General features: G+C 36.3%; 2 protein-coding genes across 3 annotated transcripts; both read right to left on the bottom strand.

The window, feature by feature from the left end:
• Positions 1–239: 239 nt before the first annotated feature.
• On the bottom strand, positions 240–12,532 carry araf (A-Raf proto-oncogene, serine/threonine kinase). Of its 2 annotated transcripts, none has more exons than XM_067438938.1 (16): positions 12,471–12,532; positions 9,622–9,833; positions 9,356–9,459; positions 9,160–9,262; positions 8,219–8,373; positions 8,034–8,132; positions 7,794–7,938; positions 7,298–7,322; positions 6,987–7,114; positions 6,701–6,903; positions 6,349–6,525; positions 5,113–5,159; positions 4,392–4,510; positions 4,126–4,257; positions 3,255–3,389; positions 240–3,166 (listed from the first exon to the last, which is right to left on the bottom strand). In XM_067438938.1, exons 2-16 carry the CDS (start codon positions 9,727–9,729, stop codon positions 3,032–3,034), a joined length of 1,815 nt encoding a protein of 604 aa, XP_067295039.1. In that variant the 5' UTR covers positions 9,730–9,833; positions 12,471–12,532; the 3' UTR covers positions 240–3,031. The 2 variants fall into 2 exon arrangements, with proteins under 2 accessions (XP_067295039.1, XP_067295040.1); XM_067438939.1 differs by lacking the exon at positions 12,471–12,532 and adding an exon at positions 12,390–12,414.
• A 312-nt stretch (positions 12,533–12,844) lies between these two features.
• Positions 12,845–17,888, bottom strand: imp4 (IMP U3 small nucleolar ribonucleoprotein 4). The gene is made up of 9 exons (XM_067438946.1): positions 17,750–17,888; positions 16,744–16,852; positions 16,572–16,655; positions 16,380–16,489; positions 15,104–15,236; positions 14,761–14,915; positions 13,460–13,554; positions 13,289–13,362; positions 12,845–13,202 (listed from the first exon to the last, which is right to left on the bottom strand). The coding sequence occupies exons 1-9, from the start codon at positions 17,750–17,752 to the stop codon at positions 13,090–13,092; spliced, it is 876 nt and encodes a 291-aa protein (XP_067295047.1). The 5' UTR covers positions 17,753–17,888; the 3' UTR covers positions 12,845–13,089.
• Positions 17,889–17,910: the final 22 nt, after the last annotated feature.

Below are 17,910 nucleotides of genomic sequence, written 5' to 3' on the forward strand. Positions count from 1 at the left end.
TGTAGATTAAAATAAAAAAATGTTTCTTTCCGTTTTGAAACAAAGACAAACTAACCCTACGCTTGTGGTTGATAGAGGAAGTACCACCAATAGCAAATCATCACTTCCTCCCGCAGAACACTATTGCACATTTACAAGAGTTGGAAATAAACTTTTGGTTGTCAAATTGCCTATAAAGTTCATGAAATATGAAATGTGCGTTGTTAACGGCAGTTGCGAAAACTACATAAAACAAAACATCAGAATTCAATGGTTTTATTTTTAGAACAAAATCCTCTCCACAATATTTAAAACCCAAAAAACTAATAAAAAAGACTAAGATTTCCTTTACATGTTTTAAAATATTTTTTGTTCTTTTTGAACCATCACACAAAAATAGAAACAAATACAATTTAATCTTAAAAAACAAAAACAAAGTAACTGTACACAGCAGAACCATTTTTCGCCAACACCCCGTAGACCTCTTCAACTATACACACATTATTGCAGTTCACCTAAAATATGAAAAACTATTTCCTTTAAACAAAAATGTATCTTCCATTTTAATTTCTTGTCTGAAAAATGGTGGCTTGTACGCTGATCTAAGGTTTCACACTTTTGCATTCGTGCTCTAGTGCGAAAGCAGAAACCGGATCTCATACTGATTATCTTATTTTGGGCTTAATGGAAACCCAAACTATAAAAGTGTGCTTTGAACAACCGAGGTGCTTAGAAAGATACGAGGAGGGGGGAAATGTATTCATCCCACATGTAGAGGGATGCCAAAGCCATTAAGGCAATGCTGCAAATATCCAAAGATGGTGGAAGTTACAGCTCTAATGATCTAGGACCACTTATAGTATCTCATAAAACGATTAAGGCTGGACTTCGGTGGGGCTCTAATTCTATTTGAGGTTTCCAGGCTGTAGTTTTAAAGCCATATCATTTGTTTATAGCTTCAAATCTATTACAAATTCCAATAGATCTAGCTGTGCATCTACAAATATAAACCGATAGTCTTGATTTCTCAACAGTTATGAATAGAGAAGAGCATACATATAGTGCCATCTACAAATGCTTGATTACTCAATTACCTCCTTTAGTACTGAACAATATTATTACCACTTGTTTCTTAGAAAAATTCTACACTCGGAGAGAGTACCACGTCATTCTACTAGAGGCCAGAAACACAAAAAAACCTGTTTTATAAATAACAACAGAGGAATTGTGTATAGCCCGGTTTGTCTGAAACTACAACATATTCATTTCCCATTTCCAATAGTCATTGAGGGGATGTGAAACTATTTTTCATGAGGAAAAAAAAAGATACAGAATCGCCCAATGATTCTTCCATAGGCGTCATATTTGGAATGAGTACAGCTCAATGAGGGACCCAGCCCCGTTCGAATATTGCTAGATAAGAACCAAAGCTCCGCCTTTAGTACAAGTGTCAGTTATGAAACAATAAGTTACATATATTAAGACTCCATTAAAAGATGGACATGTAGATCACATAAGGCCCCATCATTGTAGGTTTCAGTCAGTCCTATTGAAACCAGCTGAATGGGAGGAAAATGAACTTTAATATTGCTATTAAACAGCATGACTGTTTCAAAAAGACATGCTTATGAGTTTAGTGAAAAAAGGAACTGAAAGAAAACAGCATCCACACACCCCATGCTGCCACAAATTCGATTTGAAAGAAATGCTAACAATGTCTGTTCTTCCTGCTCTTACTAGAGCCCTAAGAGACTCAACACTGAAACTGGTCAGATTTAGAGTCGATCCACCAGAGGTCAGCAGCGGACCTTAAGTCAGCAGCCCAACTTAAGAAATGTATTTTTTTGTTTGTTTCAAAACTTGCATTGACACAGAAACTCAGAGAACGTGACTGTATACAAACATCCAACAGCCCGGTCAACGAAGGCATTCGCTTAACAAAGCCGTGTGTGAAGTAAGACTGGGATGAAGTGTCAGGGCTATTTTACCAGTCCTGATTATGGTCATCATGTGCAATTTTAGTTCAGTTTGTGAATGGTTACTCAGTTTTAAGATGCAATATTTTAAAACAAACAATCATTCATTTATATATCCAGAAAGCAAATGTACTCATTTCAAAGCAACACAAGAAGAAAAATGATCCCCGACACTTCAGGAAGTGCACTGCTCTGAGCATACCAACAGGATTTGTTCCTTTTTCTTGAAATGTCCTTAAGCTACACAATTTAAAGCTGACCAACATACAGAAGCCACCCAAAGGTAAAGCCGAATAAAAGTTTTTTTTTAAATATCATGAATGCACAGCACAATAATTAAGGTCACAAGTCACATGTACATCCAACCTAATCTGACACCAGATAAGAGTTTAAGCAGTATTTTATCTGAAACATAACGGAATTAAAAGACGGCAAAAAATGACAATAGGCTTATGACCATCAACTGACATGATTGTTATAATAAACTAAAAGCAACTGCCTGCAAACCGATGGGTGAGCAGAGCGTATCTGTGATGAATGGAGCCATCACAGTGTGCTATCGCTGGGCAATGAAGTTCAAGCAAGGAGAATAGGCAGAGAACAAAAAAGAAACAATCTCCATGCTGGTTTGCTTGTTCTGCAAAGAAAACAAATGCTACTTTCATCTCAAAGTAAAAAAGGTAATGTGTAAGCCAACAAAACACATTTTAAAATATACCTCAAAAAAGGAGGTTATATTAAGATTGTGCCGATATGATGCTTGAATTTCAAAATCCAACAATGTAGTAAGAGCACATTTATTTCCTGCTTCAGTTTTAGAAAGCAGCTGGTCCATGAATGTGAATGTGACATTCTCTACAGGCAGCTTTACGGAGGAGCAGCCAGAAACAAAAAAGACAATAACGGGAGCATGAATAAGTTGATAAACTTGATGTGTGTGTTTGACTATATGTAGGACCAATGGAATATTGAGGGTGCTCTCAGGAATGTGTGGAATAATGCGAAGGACTCAGGATTCCATGCTTGGAATGATGCTGCACGGCATTCGGGAGAAGAGCGAATCATCCCTGAGAGTCTCACAGGAACCGTGTGGTGTGAAGGAAAAGCGGGTTCAGGTCCTCGGCATGTACAGCACGGTGTAGAGAGGGCTCAGAGGCACTCCGCTCGATTTTTGGCAACAGATCCTGGACCTGCTCAATCCCTACCAAGATCTGAGGAACAGCAAGGATGAAACATGAGAGGATGTTCCTTTATTTGATATAACAGTGCTGGAAATATTAAACCCACAGTTACTCTCACCTGTGGGAATAGAGGCCGCTCATCCCGTTTGAATTTCAGACAGTCGATGATGAGCCTCTTCATTGATTTAGGGCAGTTACTGTATAATTTACTGAGGTCTGGAGACAAGTACCCACGACCCACCATGAAAATAATCTAGAGGAAGAGAAATCAAGCACTGCATTTCATAGTTTTAAATCTCACAAACTTATGTGTTCCACAGAAGAAAGTCATAGTCAACATGAGAGTGAGTAAATTATGAGAATTATCATTTTGGACTAAACAATTTTCATTTTCCAACCATGTTTACGCAATTTCAGTATATTGCATACAACAAAAAAGTGCTGGATAGGAATGACAAGATGTGCATAAAAAAACCTGTGTGCTCAATTGAGGTGGATTTTTTTTGATCAGATAAGAAAATGTATAAACCCCTTTTATCAAATAAATCCCATTTATTTCTAATTAATCCTGATTATTATTATTTTTGCTCAAAAAGTAATGTGACTGCCTCATCAAATGACATAATTGAATAACTGGACTAACCAGTGGATCAATGTCATCTCAAATGTTGTTTTGGTCTTTCTGAAATGCCGGAGTCAAATTGTGTCATCAAAATATTTGGGTATAATTACTTCCTAGAACTCGATTAGTGCAAGTAACTTTTGTCTGTAAAAAAAAGCCACAACGAATTCCAGCTACTTCCATTTTTATAACAGGTATTTTTTGCCAATTTCCAGGAAATTAAGATTCATTTGAACACATGGGATATGTGTTTTGCACATACATTTCACAACTTTGTATGCAAATTATTTTCAGTCTCAACGGAAGGTTTCTGGGCTTTAAATTCAACCTAAATATAACTGCAAAGTGATGGTGCCACAAGTCTGACCTGATCGCGGTTGTTGATATTTGAATAAGGCAAAGTCCCAGACATCAGTTCATAGAGCACCACTCCATATCCATATACATCTGACTGGAAGGTGTATGGGTTAGTGTCTTGCATTCTGATCACCTCAGGGGCCTGAAAAACAACAGTTTAATAACAAGCTGTAAAATGTATTTCACAACATTAAATAGAGGATTAAACTACTTCAGATAAGCTGTAAACTACCAGGTATTAAATTAATTTCTGATTCTGGATGAGACAATTCTTACCATCCACAGGATGGAGCCACTGGGCTGTTCGACCTGCTGAGAGCCACTCCAGCGAGACTTTACTGTGGCCAGCCCAAAGTCACCGATCTTTACCGTCCAGCCTTCGTGCAGGAAGATATCTGACACATGAGCTCAGGTGTATTTTGCAGAACACAGAATGAGTTTAATAATTATTATAACATCATTAGGGAGAATGCATCAGCATTATTATCCCAGTAAACTATCGACCTTATCCCACAGAGAGACGTTTTATGGTTTGTTTGGATATTTTTGGCTATATATTATCAAGTACCCACAGGGCCTATTTTAATTTGAGCAGAAATATGTTAAAACATTCGTTAGCAGACATGGGGACATATTGTAACAGTGGGAAGTAAACTCTAATATGCCTAAATAATTTTGGATATTTTTGGCTATATTATCATTAAGTACTCATTTAAATTTGTGGAGAAATATGATAAAATATCATTAGTAGAAATAAGGATATATTGTAACAGTGGGGAGTAAACTCTAATGCCTAAAATATTTTTGGTAAGACAAATCAATTCTTTATTTACAAGTATATCATGACAGACAGCAGCTTGGCAATCTGCTAGGACATGATGAGCTGCAACAGAGATGGCATCTACTGGCAGCAAATGGGTTGAATCTGATCCATCCTGCACCAGATCTCTCTTACAATAGGAACAAGAATGCTGCTAATACATTATAGAAAGGATACTATTAGATTTCAAGTCCCGATGAATGATATTCTTGGCGTGAAGATAACTGTCAAGGAAAGAAAAGTACCAAATTATGTACAAAATTAAGATTTCAATTAAATTAATAATTAAGTTTCCACACTACAGCTATGTTCTGTACAGTCAAGCATCACTACTAATTAATAATATAATTTATTTAAAGCGGATAATTCACTTACAGACATTGAGTTATAGGTCCTCCACACTAACTAGTTAACATTATAATAATTATTTATTATTGGTTGGTCTTAATGTGTGGAGGACCTATAACTCCCCTTTCACACTGCGATTCCGGCAAATACACGGATAATACGACCCGGCATTTGTTCCTCTAGATTTGGTCGATTCTCACTGCCAGCGAAATACCGTAATATGTGCGCTCTCACACACAACCCGTAACGGACCCGGGTCGAGTTGACATGTGACATCCTGATGTGACGTATAATGGCGAGCGATCTCAGCTTCAGCGCGGATAGTAAGGAGCTCCGTGGTCTCGACTTGTGTTCAGTTTGCACACATTTCTGCTTGTTTAATTTTAGTTTCTTTTGTATATGAACACTCTCTGCGTTTAAAACACCGACTAGCTCTTCTGGCACTGCAGGGTTGTATTATTGAAAAAACAAGCTCTAGGAGTCGCATGATAACTACGTACACATTGCGGCATTAGTTTCGGCTTTTGTTCACACAGTGCTCGTCCCGGGTCGAATACCGCAATGTTACTAGGTCAGTGAAAACTGTTATATTGTGAAATAAAATAAATATTCTATTTCAATATCTATTTTATTTTATCTAATATATTCTGTTTTAATATGTCTGTGTTGGCAAAGCAGAATTTTCAGTATCATTACTCTAGTCTTCAGTGTCTCATGATCATTCTAATATGGTGCATGAAAAACAATTATTTGTATTATCAGTGTTGAAAACAGTTGTGCAGCTTTATATTTTTGTGGAAACAGGATTCTTTGGTTAAAAGGAACAAGATTACATTTAAAATAAATGCAGTCACATTATAAATATCTTAACTGTAATTTTTGATCCATTTAATGCATCCTAACTTAATAAAAATATTCTCATAAAGATTTTTTTTTTTTAAAACCTTACTGACCCCGAACAGTATAGTACATTACCATTATATAAAGCCTTGTAGCAAAAATGCTAGATATAGGATACGAGCAAACCTGTCAATATCGGGGGGGAAAAAAATCTGAAAATCTTACTCCATGCCCTGTGCAGTCTGGCGGGCAACATCGATACGGCGCATTGTGTCAAACTTGGTCTCAGTAACATGCAGGTGGCGGTACAAGCTGCTGCCTTCACACCACTGCGTGATAATGGCAAAATTTGGCTTTGTCATGAAGCCCATGAACAGCAGAATGTTGACGTGGCGTGTTTTTCTGAGGAGCAAGAAATTCAAATTAGTTATATCAAACAGAAAGATGATGTCCGATATGAACTGAAGATACATTTGTTAGTGAAGCAGAAAATGACAATACAATACCATCACTGCTGATAATTAAAGATCATTAACAGGCTTTGATGCCTTCATATATGATCATACAGATGACTCACCGTAAAACCTGCATTTCATTTTTAAAGGCCTGGAGCTGCTCCGGTGTGGGCTCTGTCACTTTAAGAATCTTGATAGCCACGTCTCCATGCCACTTGCCTTTAAAGACGGTCCCAAAAGAACCTGCTCCAATCCTCTTTAACATGTTCACTTCCCGTGAGTGCACCTCCCAGTAGTAACTGGAGTCTCTGTAACCTCCCCGGTGCTAAAAACCACCAACAAAACAAAAACAGATTGCAATGAATCCAAATCATTTGGGTTTCCCATCAAATAAAAACACACACTCACCACTTTCTTCTTATCATCAGATGAGGATTGCTTTCGCTCCTTGGGCTCGGAAGGGGATTTGTGGGGTTTTCTTCCTGGTGACCCTAGGTGGGGTGGGCTAGTGGAAGGCTTGGGAGAGGACTCTTGCCCTGTGGACAACACTCCAATATGAGGGCCAGTTCCCACATACACAAAGAGGTGTAGATAGATGTGTAATTTAAATCAGTGATGGACAAGAAACCAAATTGTATGGAGTGTAAAGTGAGTTTGAAAAAAAGAAATATGCTCATGTGAGCAATGGGCTGTCAAAGTGGAGGGAAAAAACTACTCACCCATTGTGCTGATTTTGAATTGCTCCTGAATGAGAGTGGGGGGAAAAATGAATAAATACATGCAATGGAGGAGATGATAAAGGAGGCATGCAGAACCTCCAAAGTCATATTTTCTGAAGTAACATTTCTTAATATTTGGTATTCAGCCATGCTAATACTCAAGTACAGGGGCAGTTCACCCAAAATGCATTTACTCACTCTTGTATTTTCAAACCTGCATGACTAACCTTTCTTCCATACAACACACAACGAGATGTCAACACTGCTCTTTCCCATACAAACTATTTGAATTGTGTTGTTTTGCCATTGTTGTGCTTTTGGAGCTTGAAAGCCATTTTCAATACATGAATAAGAGCAGCGTGACAGAAAAAAAGAAAATTTTAAGAGTGATGAGGGTGACTTCATTTGTGGGTGAACTGTTCCTTTAGAACAAAAAAATGAGGCAACATAAGGAGATGTATGTGGACTTGAATGAGCCTTCAGTCCGGTCTCTAACCTCCATAAGGCCAGCAGCGCCAGGATCCAGCGTGCTAACCATGTGGACATTGGGGGTTGAGGTGGAGCGATGCCTCTGAAGAGACTGACCGTCCTCTCCTCGCATTATCAAATGGAAGCTTGACCCTGAAGATAGCAGGTCCCTTCTTAAAAGGGTAAAACATAATGAGGATTTGTCAGTGCTTACATTTCCATTGGAGATAAAGAGAAACATGTATTTATAGGTGAAGTTAATAGGTACCCATGAGAATCTGAAGTTAAAGTCATGTCGCTCGGTGATATGGAATTGGGGGCCGGATATATCAATATCGAAGGGCAGTCTTCTGCATTAGAAACACACCTGACAGCAAAAGAACACCAGATGAGGGACTAAGATTTATGACAAGCGCGCTTAAGCAATGTAAGAAACTTTCACGTGGAACATACCGTTTTGTCATGGTGTCCATATCCACACATACTGTAGGGACTTTACTGCTGCAGTGCTGGTGAAATTTATACCCACATGTCTGACACCTGAAGCCGTTGAACAAGAACTTGTGGCAGAAGTCACAGTATGCTAACTTAAAGAATGTTTTACGTACCTGTGAAAACATGATTTATGGAGATTGCTGACTGGATGACAGTTTAATGTTCATTTATATTTTACTGTTCAGAAGTTTTGGGTCAGTGCATTGTACTTATTTTGTTTAATTATTACTTTTATTTTCAGGTAGGATTTATTAAATTAATCAGAAGTGACTGTTAATCAGCATAACTGTTTTCAACATTGATAATAATAATAAATGTTTCTTGAATAAATATGCAAATCAGCATATTAGAATGATTTCTGAAGGATCACATGACACTGAAGACATGGAGTAACAGCTGCAGAAAATTCAGCTTTGCCATCACAGAAATAGAAACATGAAAAACTCTTTTATAGACCCCAAACTTTTAAACAGTAGTTTACTGTTGTTCATTGTTAATACATGTTTTTTCATAATACATATAATGTGAGGTGTATGTATTACACATGTTAATCTCAAACGTGAAATTAATTGCTAATTCTATTAGAATGTCAGAGCTGTGGTGCAAAATAAATAAATAAATGCAAATTTGTATGGCATTATGAAGTTTAAACTGTTATCAATAAAATAAAATAAAAGCTTAGTAGTTAGAATTTAAACCAAGAATTGCTGCAAGATCTGTGCTCAAGTATTCTGTATTTGCTCATCATAATCATCCCACATAGACTTACAGAGATTGTTTTATGCATTAATCTCAAATATTTTCCAGAACATGCACAGTACCAAAAAACTATTTATAAGGGCCTAAAATGAGAACATCGCCTTTTGCTGACTTTGAGTTTGTTGCGCAAGTACACTTACGAAGTTGTGCATGGTAAGGGGAACATCATCCAGCACTTCTACCAGAAGCTCTTCCCCTACGAGGGGTGTGATGTCAGTGTCCCATTCTGTAAGTCTCTTCCGGCTTGCAAAAGAAGAAGTGGACAACAACTGAATATAAACTTCACAAAGGAGAGACATTGTGTCATTTTAAGGCCATTTTTTTAGAGTCACCTACCCTTCAAGAAGGCGAAAGACAGCACAGCAATCCTGGCTTAGGCCTCTGACTTTCAGGGCTTTATCTAGACTATCATAGACAGTTTGCCCCGGCCGAACGTTAACCTGAACACATGATCACATTGTGATCACAAACACACAACCTTTAATTACCAATATATACATGACATTCATACATAAGCAGGTCATGTTAGCCATTTCAAATCTTTATGAAGAACAATAAAATAACATTTTAAACTAAACAGATTCCAGTGAATGAACCCCCACCACTGTCCGCTGTTTGTTAGGGAGGTAGACACGGATGGTGCCCCCACCTCGGGGCGTGTCATCCGGGCTGGTTTCCCCCGAGGAGGAACAGGAGGAGGTGTTGGACATGGTGTCTCCAATGGGCAGTGAGGGACTGGCAGCACTGACACTCAGTCAGCTGCAAGATAGATTTACACACCAGGGCAAAGCAGGAGAAAGCCCTCATCTGGAGCCTGGGATGGACAACAGTGTGTTAGCGTCAAGATATATAAATAAAAACCTCCCTTACACCTATGTTGACATAAAAACAAATCCATTAAACAGTTATAGTAATATGAATGATGACAAGAAAATGTATCACTGTAAGTCTTAGCAAACAGACAGCCGGAACATTTATTTTTACAATTGCTTTAAAATGTCCCTTACAGTTCCAGAACAATGAAGCATATCATACAAACACATATGGAAAGTGAGGGTATGAGCGTGATGAGTTTGGCATATTCAAAGTAATGTAACAAATCAGATTTTATTAGTGATTTACTAAAATTTCAGCAACAATAGAACACACCAACAAACAAAACAAAAAAACACTTTTGGCCGAAATGGTTTTGAAGGCCGAGTCCCTTCATCAGAAATATGCCTACTTCCATGCTATAGTATGGCAAACAACAGTATGTGAGGCGAGTAGTAAGTCCAATTTCATAGTGTTCATAAAACATTAGGTATAAAGTTCCAGATTAATATACTAGGTTTGGTGAGCATCTAAAAGACACATCATCCCATGAGACCACTGGTGCCGTAGGTCACATGACAGTGACAACATGGCACACATTCAACTATATAAAACATACTTTTAAAGGTGGAGCATAAAGTTTCAAACCAAATTTTGTGCCTACTATACATTACACAATTCAATTATGCATTTTGCACATTTCACAGTGATGAAAATTATGCAAAAGTAGCAATGTGTCAAATTTGTCATTGCTGATGCACTCATAAAAAGTAAATAAAAGTGAAAGCTGAATGCCATGCATAACATCCAAACAAGTAGGATGCTTCTGAAATTACTCAAAAGAATATTTCACAATTCTGGCCTTAATTAATCACCGTCATGTCATTTCAAACCTGTAAGACTTTTTCATCTACAGAACACAATGAAGATCTTTTTGATAAAATCTGAGAGCCTTTACTCTGTTCAATTAAAGCTACACAACTGACATTTCAAAAAGGTCATAAAGAGATTGTAAAACAATTTGATTTGAATTAAGTGGTTTAGTCAAAATTTTCTGAAGCGACACAATGGCTTTATATGATGAACAGATTGAATTTATGCTTGTATTCCCATATAACCATGCATTAATGCACATATCAGTTTTGGTAAACATGTTTGCTTGACATACGAGAACCAATAAGGTTAATTCTCGTGGACTAAATTGACTCAACTCATATGGATTAGTTTTACAATCACAATCGGAGACAGAAATAGCAGATTTCATATATATATTTTTTTTATCTTTGTGTTCCAAAGATGAACGAAAGTTTAATGATTTTAAATGGAATGACATACGGGTGATTTTTGGATGAACTAGCCCTTTAAACAGTATAACCTGGTGATAACACAATTGATAAGACAACTGAATTTCCAATGCAAAATTCAGCACAAAAACTCTGCAGGCATATCCTTTTGAAGTTAAGTTATTCATTGAGTTAAGAAAAAGCTGTCAACTCAGTCGTGTTAGTGGAGCTTAAGTGCCTAAACAAATTCTTGGACTTGTTTTAACACTGGTCTTTGTGTGTAACCTGGAACAGATGTAGAAGGAAATGCCCCAAATAAAGGAACTCAATGTTTTAATTGCTTTTAACATTTTGGTATATAATTAAAGACTATAATTTAAGTCTTAAGGCTATCAAACTCTGAAATGAAGCCATTTAATCCAGACACGTAGGAACAAGTACTTCAGATTGAACTTTTATGTTAATTTATGCAGTAATCTTCACAACCTTAAACCACAAGTATTGTGCATAGTGGAAAAATACCACTGCAGTTGTGCAAAACATGACAAAATACTTCTGTCTTGTGCTGTGGCGTTATACTACTAGCAAGCAGACAGACTTATCATAAATAACCAAATACATTTCTTTCTTATGAACTCCCACTGATTCCAGATTGAATGCAGTTTATACCAGCCAGAAAGCAAATAACACACACACAACTATGTGTATTGTTTACTTAATATCCACAACCTTGAGAATTTATTTTTAACTGCAAAGTATCCATACCACCATCTAAACCATTATAAAAGAAAATTAACAAACAAGTAATACTCCAGCAGTTCACAATAGTCTGCAGTATAAAAGGCAAGAGGTTATGGAGAATGATAAAGATGTTTTACAAAAACACATCCCCTCCTGAAAGTGCAACCACTGAAATGTGCAGCAGCCAGCAGTGAAGTTCAGCTGGCTGGGTTTAGTTAGGAGTGATGTGCCTGATCATTTGCTCTGCTCTGTTACTGCAACAGGCCATGCACTCTGAGTTTGCTCAATTTATCAAGATATCCATCAACAGTATGACATGTGTATAAAACCATTTTAGCCAAATACAGATCCTTAAGTCGTGTCAGGTGCCTTTTTAGTACCGAAAGAGGGAAGGCAGTTTTCATGAGGCGGAAAGGGATTAGACGACTAACTTAGCTGCTAGCTAGCTAGTGTTGCTAATGGTGTTTCAAAGTTTAAAAGTGAGTCTTAATCTTAAAATTTCAGCCACAGCGCTATGAATTACAGCGACTTACGCCTGCGAGTAATATTTCCGCAAACGACGCAGCCCGTTAGCGAGAGTCCCTTTGCATTTTTGATCCAGAGTAAATACTCACCTGAGACAGCCATCTTGAATTCTCTCAGTCTCAAGTCGGATCAGCAAAGAATTTCAGGGAAAGCGGAACAGCGAAATCTGGCGCTCTGATTGGTCTAGATCTGTGAATCACGACGCTGATTGGTTGACTATTGTGGTACTTTGTAGCAAGGGGATGAGAAAGGGGCGTGTGCTGCGGGTAACGAATGTAAAGTTTTTCCAAGCATTAAAGAAACCTACATTACTGTTTTAAACGCTCTCAGTGTACTATTCAAAATGCTTACATGTTTGTTAAAAAAACTTTAAAGCAAAATCTCCTTTTAAAAAACTCAGTAGCCTACACATCACTTTATAGGAAATAATGAAGAGAACAATGAAAGCACAATACAAAGCCTACAACTGTAAAGAAATTTTTTAATGTCCAGGTGACTTCAGTACAAAATATTTAATTTGAGGAAGTGTCAACAAGCAAACAATTATCATAATATTGAACACAATTGTCCTATCCTTTAAATGTCACAAATAAATGGAGAAAAAAAAACTATGTAGGTGGAATAAAAATAAAAATATCATTGTTGGAGAAATGTCCAATGTTGATCATTGCTGCCAGAACAGGGCAGGTTTCTGAAGAGTACATTTGGCTATTCCACACTCAAGAATTTCCTCTTTTTAGAAGTGCGCATGTAAGAGTGGTGTCGCCATTCAACATCTGCGGTATTCTCGTTGTCTAGTGTGCCAAGCTTTATCATGTACACTGAAAGATAAAATACAAGATATTAATGAAAAACGGAGTGCAAAAAATATTTATTAATTTATTAAAAAAACTACAGAGTTGCTTACATTTCATTTCAAATCTGGGTCCAACCTCTGACAACTCAACGTTCTTATGGTCAGTTTTCTTGTAGGTGTGGTGTCTGCAATATACAAAGTAATTTCAAAGTCATTTAAACTAAACTTATTAAACAAATTTTGCTCAAATCTTTAACTAAAGCATTTAGCCCTACCACTCACCTGAAAGAGATGAAATCATCTGTATTTGCGAATGTAATAACACGTCTACTATCCTCTTTGGGTACAGGAAAAAGATATTTTAGGATGTTGGACACCTACAGAGAAAAATATTTTTTGCTTGAATTCCATTACTAAACGAAGTCATTATTCAGATCAGTCAGAGATTATAAAGCTTTTTTGATATTTAAATAATCCTCAGTAAAGCACAGTCTGTTTCTCTATATAATTACATATGACAAGACAATGATAATGTTTATTATTTTAACACAGGAACTTGAGTATCAAATACTTAATACCTACTGTTCAAAGGTTTGAGGTCGCTAAGATTTTTAATGTTAGTCACCAAAATTGCATTTATTTGACCACAAATACAAATAAATATTATTATTATGAAATATTATTACAATTTAAAACTTAAAAAGTGTTTTCTATTTTAAAGGGGCCCTATTACACTTTTACATTTTCAACTTTCTTTAGATGTAATGTTGATGTTTATGCAAAGTTACAAAGCACAAAGTCACTCCAAACGGCATTACTCTATATCAGTAAGCACTGAACTTCCCAAAACGCCTTGATTATAGGCTGCGATAGGATGGGATGAAGCCATAATGTACTGTGTGTGTGTGTGTGTCGTGCTCATGACTATTTAGCTCCACCCACTTCATGCCTCCATGAGTTCTGCTGTTTTTGGAAACAATCAGTACAGTGTATCTGTGTTTTATAAATCAGATAAAACGAAAGAATCTTCAGCGATATGAAGGATGCAGTACTACTCTATAGGCACTCAGGATTAACATGAGATCGGCAGAAACTGTACGCGTTATGTACCTTTTAACATTCAAGCTTGAAAACCTATTCTAGTAGACCCCAAAAACAAAATCAAGACTTCGAAAAGGGGCCAAATAGGTCCTCTTAAAATAGATTTTAAAATGCAGTTTATTCCTGCGATGCCAAAGCTGAATTTTCAGCAGTCATTATACTCCAGTCTTCAGTGTTACAATATCCTTCAGTAATATTTTGAATACGCTTATTTCCTGCTCAAGAAACATTTCTTATTATAAATGTTGAAAATGATTGTGCTGCTTAATATATTTGTGGAAACTGTAAAACTCTGTGAAAACTTTTTTTTTTTAGAATAAACAGTTTAAAAGAACAGCATTATTGGACTCTTTTTCAAACATTATAAAATTCATTTACTGTCATTTTGTCAATGTTATGCATATCTGATGAATTAAAAAACATATATTATTTTTTGTTTAAAACTAAATAATGTTGAGGACATTATTTCCTTTTTGACTCACCCTTCGGCCAAGACGTGACGTGAAGTTGTGGAAGATGAGGTGAGGGTAGGCCTCGGACATGGTGCCAATGTCTGGGACATCATGTCTCATTACCACATTATACAATGTGAAGTAGGCTGTTGGCCCAAAAGGAAGGTGACAAACCACCAAACCATCTAAAAAAAGAAAGAGACATATAAAAATATATGTTTAAAATAAATACCTAGAGTGAAAATTGCACATTAAACTGGATATGAAAGTAGAGAGACTGGCTTTTGCACTACACCAAATACTGATACTTTGGACACACACTCAATTATGCACATCCAAAATGGCCACACACGAAAAATGTAAAAGTTCATACCTGGCTGGCCTCTGGTCTCGTGCACTATGACAAGGTCACTGACGCTATTAGCTTTGCATGCATGTACTAATGTTTTAACTTCATGGTTTCCTCTGTTCATACGCTGTGCCCCTGGAAACATCAGCTTCATTTCCTGCATCACAAAAAACACCACCTTAAATAAACCACAACCTCTGCTAAAAGGTGGTTTCCCTTACGTCACCATGCACATGATGAACATACAAAACATCACATCAGAGTAGACTAAGTAAAACCTCTGCATTGCTACATGCATTCATAATAGGTCTAGGTAAATACTCATTTCCCGATTCTAAATTTTTATAAACGATATCGATTCTTAAATCCGAAGAATCGATTAGTCATCCTGTTTTTCAGATGATGAACGTAACTTTGTAGAGCCCCTCCCATTCAATAATTCACAATAATCATTGTCCTTTGTTGCTTCTGATAAGATACAAATTCTCAGATTTCAACATCCATTTTATTTTACGAAATTTAGCAGATATAAATACCGTTTTGCTGCGGTTTAATGTGGTGTAACAGATCAGCAGCGCAGCTCAGCTCAAGAGAAGTGGCAGCGCAGAGAGCACATGAACTGATCATCTCCTCTACTTTAATAACAGTTACAGTGTGAAATAAAAATGAATGAACTTTTGAAGGCATGTTAAAAGATGGAGTACAACGCACTGAAATCTTTATCGCATCACGTTATCACATAATCAGTGTTTCAACCACGGAAAATACGTCAGTAAATCAGCTTGTGAACAAGGTCACATTTACCACAAAATCAGTTAGTGTCCATAAACTCTAGAGATGAGAATTTTGATAAATATATGCGCCTCTATCATCTGTATTGAGATCTCAATATCAATGTTTAATGTTCTTCAATATTAATGCATGTTTTCATAAATCCGTATAATAAAGTTTTTATGATTGCCACCATTAAATATAAAAAAAAAAAAAATTGGAGTAGAAATAAGATTATGTAATTGTAAAGTTAGTATTATTACTTTATTAATATTAAAGAAATCCTTGAGTGTAATTTATGTTTGTGTTTAAATGAGTTATTGTTAACGTTCAATATTAATAATGTACCAACTGACTTGTATAGTTACAGCATTAGTTTAAAAAAAAATCTTCTAGAAACATTGCAATGTACTGTTTATCTTATATATTCACGAGTCAAAAGCTTGTAAATGGAAATCGAATCGTGAAATTTGTGTCCAGCCCAGGCCTAGTTCATAATGTCAAATGTAAATAATAAGATTTAACAAACTTTGGCAAACATCTTGAGTCTGGAGCTGGGGTCTCTGGATGTTGTGACCATAATTTTGGGGTCTTCCACTCCTGCCCACTTGTACTCATCATCCATATGAGAGCTAACACCTATATAATATTTAAAAAAATGTGTTTATATAGGGCAGCAGAAAAAACAGCATTCTGATATACGTGACAGAATAAAACTCACCTTCTCCACCCTCATCATCAAACTCCAAAAGTTTCTGTAATTCTAATGCCTCTTTCCGAACCTCAGTGGGTAAAAGACGATTTTCTGCAAAATATAAGAATGGAAAAAAATATTACAACCTCCAAATATAACCGATAATTCGACTGAATTGGTTACGTAGCTGGAGTCTCACCATCTAAAGCAGATTTGAGCTTCTGTTTTTTCTCTTCAATAGTGCGCAGTCTGTCCTCCTGGGCTTTCCTGTACAGGTATTCCTTTCTCAGTCTCACCTCTCGGCGCAGCTACACCACAAAATACAATTCAGAAACAATATGAATGATAGGAAACACAGGGTTTAAAAGTTTGGGGTCTGTAAGTCTTTTTGTGATTTTAAAAGAAGTCTTGTGTGTTCACCAAACTGATATATTGTGAAATATTACAAATTAAAACAGTTTTTTTATACATATTTTTTTTAATGTAATTTATTTCTGTGATAGCAAAGCTTAAGTTTTAGCAGCCCTTACCCGAACTTAACTTCAGTGTCACATGATCCTTCAGAAATCATTCTAATATGCTTATTTGCAGCTCAAGAAACATTATTATCAGTCTTGAAAACAGTTCCTTAATATTTTGTTAAAACTGTGATACAATTTCAAGAAAAGTTAGAAAGATCACCATTTATTTAAAATAGAAATCTTTTTTAACATGATAAATATATGTATAGTAGTTTTCGATCAATGTAATGCATCCTTGTTGAAATGAATGAATAAATAAATAAATAAATAAATAAATAAATAAATAAATAATCTACTGTAAGCAAGTACAACATAGAATTTTACATGGACAATAATTATTCACATGGACAACAACAAATGTTTTAGGACCTCTTCAAAGAGCATTCAATTCACAAAACATTTGGAGAAAGTGCTTAAAATATTAACAAACAATCGTAGAATTTTTCATGTGATTTTTCTATTTTCCTAACGAGCGGGTAAATAAAACAAATCACACTGTTAATGTGTGTTCATCTAACGTTACCCATAGCAATTTATGGAGATTGATCACACTACAACAAAAACAGGTAAGCGGCTATTTCGATAAACTACTGTTCTATATAGCACGTTAAGAGATTTAAAAGTAAACGTCACATACGTCTAACAAATTTGAGAACATTATATCTATAAATATGTTGTACTTACCATTTTGACCAACTACACGTGACAATTCAGCCTACTACTATCACGACTTCCTGCTGGACAATCCGCTCATCCAACCATTGGCAACGAAAAAGATTGACGCTGTCTTTCAAAATAAAAGTTCACAGCTGTGGATCCGGCGGCAGCAGGGCTTCAGAATTCGG

Source organism: Pseudorasbora parva, chromosome 3, assembly GCF_024679245.1.
Source record: "Pseudorasbora parva isolate DD20220531a chromosome 3, ASM2467924v1, whole genome shotgun sequence".
Classification (NCBI taxonomy): Eukaryota; Metazoa; Chordata; class Actinopteri; order Cypriniformes; family Gobionidae; genus Pseudorasbora; species Pseudorasbora parva.